A 1,588-nucleotide genomic window follows, 5' to 3' on the forward strand; every position below is an offset into this window, starting at 1 on the left:
CCCCCCCCCGTCCCCTCCTCCTTCAATCCTGGGCATTCACATGCCGCAGTCCCCCGGGTCGCTCCTTTCCGGGCTCGGGCTCGTGCGCGAGCACACCCGGCCCCTGACGGACAAGGACCGAAAGAAGCTCTTCCCGCCGGAGATGCCCGCCGCCCAGGCGGTCCTCGAGGAGCATCTGGCCACGCTGGCCGGCGGCTCGTCGTCCTCCTTCGCCTCCTCCTTCTCGTCGCTCTTCTCGTCGTCCTCCTCCTCCTCGCTCACGTCGTCTTCCTCCTCCTCCTCGCTGTCGACCGCCGGTGCTCGTAGCCCCGATCCGCCATCCAGCAAGAAGGACTCCACCACCCCGTCCAAGAGTGGTCGCTGGCTGCGCCTCGGCAGCAGCAGCAGCAGCAGCAGCAGCAGCAGCAGCAGCAGCAGCAGCAACAATGGCGCCCAGGCAGCAGCCGCCCCTGTGCCGCCTGTGACTCCCCCCGCCCCGGCCACCCCGCCGGCGGCCGGAGCTCTGAGCCCCATCCCCACCGGCACCGCCACCTCGCCCACCTCGCCGCAGGCCCCGCCCGGGGGCGCCCCCCCGCGCCATCATCAGCCCTTCCCCGTGCTGCCCCCCACTCGCGGGGTGTATCTCGGCGAGCGCTACGGCGACTTCACCGAGCTCGGCTGCCTGCCGTCCGGCTCCTTCGGGCCGCTGGCCATGCCGCTGGACCACCTGTGCCCGCACCCGGCCTTCGGCCAGCCCGGCCGCGGGGTGGACCTCCTGCGCCAAAGCAAGGCCGAGTACAAGTGGATCAAGGAGCGCCTCGGCCACATGGCCAAGACCCCGCCGAGCCGCATCCAGAGCGGCGTGGCCTCCCTGCGCATTCTCGGCCTGTGCGACCTGACCCCCGGCGTGTCGGTGTGTGTCATCACCCGCGAGGTGTGCACCTGTGAGCGGCCGGTCGGCAGCCTGGCCTCGCCGCTGGTCGGCGCCGATGCCGTCCTCAGCCTGCCCTCCATGTATTACATCCACTTCTTTCACCCGTGGCTGCCCTCGGTACGGGGCCCCCTTCCCCCGCCCGCGCTTCGCGTCCCGCTCCCCATGCGACTGACACGTTGCCTGGCCTTCCCTCATGGTGTCCGCCCCCCCCCCCCCCCCTCCCTGTCGGCCAGGGCACCCCCTGGTTCCGCGTCCCCCTGGACCAGCGCTCGCACTTCCTCACCGGGGCCAGCATCCGCAAGGCCTTCGAGGGGTCGGCCACCGACTTCGACCGGTTCCTGGTCCTGCGCTACAGCGCCCGGATGTACTACCCCCCCTTCGACCCCGGCGTCCGCGAGGGGGTCTACTACTCCAAGTACCTGGAGTTCGCCACCGAGGCCGACGCCGAGCACATCTTCTCTCTGGCCTCCTGGCTGATGCCCTCGGCCCAGATGGACCGTGCTCGTGCCGCCCGCGACAGCGTCATCATCTGCCAGGCCACCTGTCGGGCGTTCATCCTCCGGCGGCGCTTCGTCCAGGCGGCCACCGCCGCGCGGCTGATCCAGCGCGTGTGGCGCCGCTACAAGTGCGTTCGCCGGCCCACCCCAGCGGTCCACCGCCTCCCGCCCCCGCCCC

The 1,588-nt window shown here is 71.8% G+C and overlaps 1 protein-coding gene across 1 annotated transcript in view; it reads left to right on the plus strand.

Moving 5' to 3' along the window:
* Positions 1-40: 40 nt before the first annotated feature.
* H696_01865 (hypothetical protein) overlaps positions 41-1,588 on the plus strand; it is a gene marked incomplete at both ends in the record, with an annotated part of 5,255 nt that continues 3,707 nt past the window's right edge. Inside the window, 2 exons of the mRNA XM_009495766.1 lie at positions 41-1,030; positions 1,147-1,538. Of these exons, the coding sequence (XP_009494041.1) occupies positions 41-1,030; positions 1,147-1,538 (1,382 nt within the window). The remainder of the gene's footprint in view (positions 1,031-1,146; positions 1,539-1,588) is intronic.

The sequence above is a fragment of the Fonticula alba genome (assembly GCF_000388065.1).
Source record: "Fonticula alba strain ATCC 38817 unplaced genomic scaffold supercont2.3, whole genome shotgun sequence".
NCBI lineage: Eukaryota > Rotosphaerida > Fonticulaceae > Fonticula > Fonticula alba.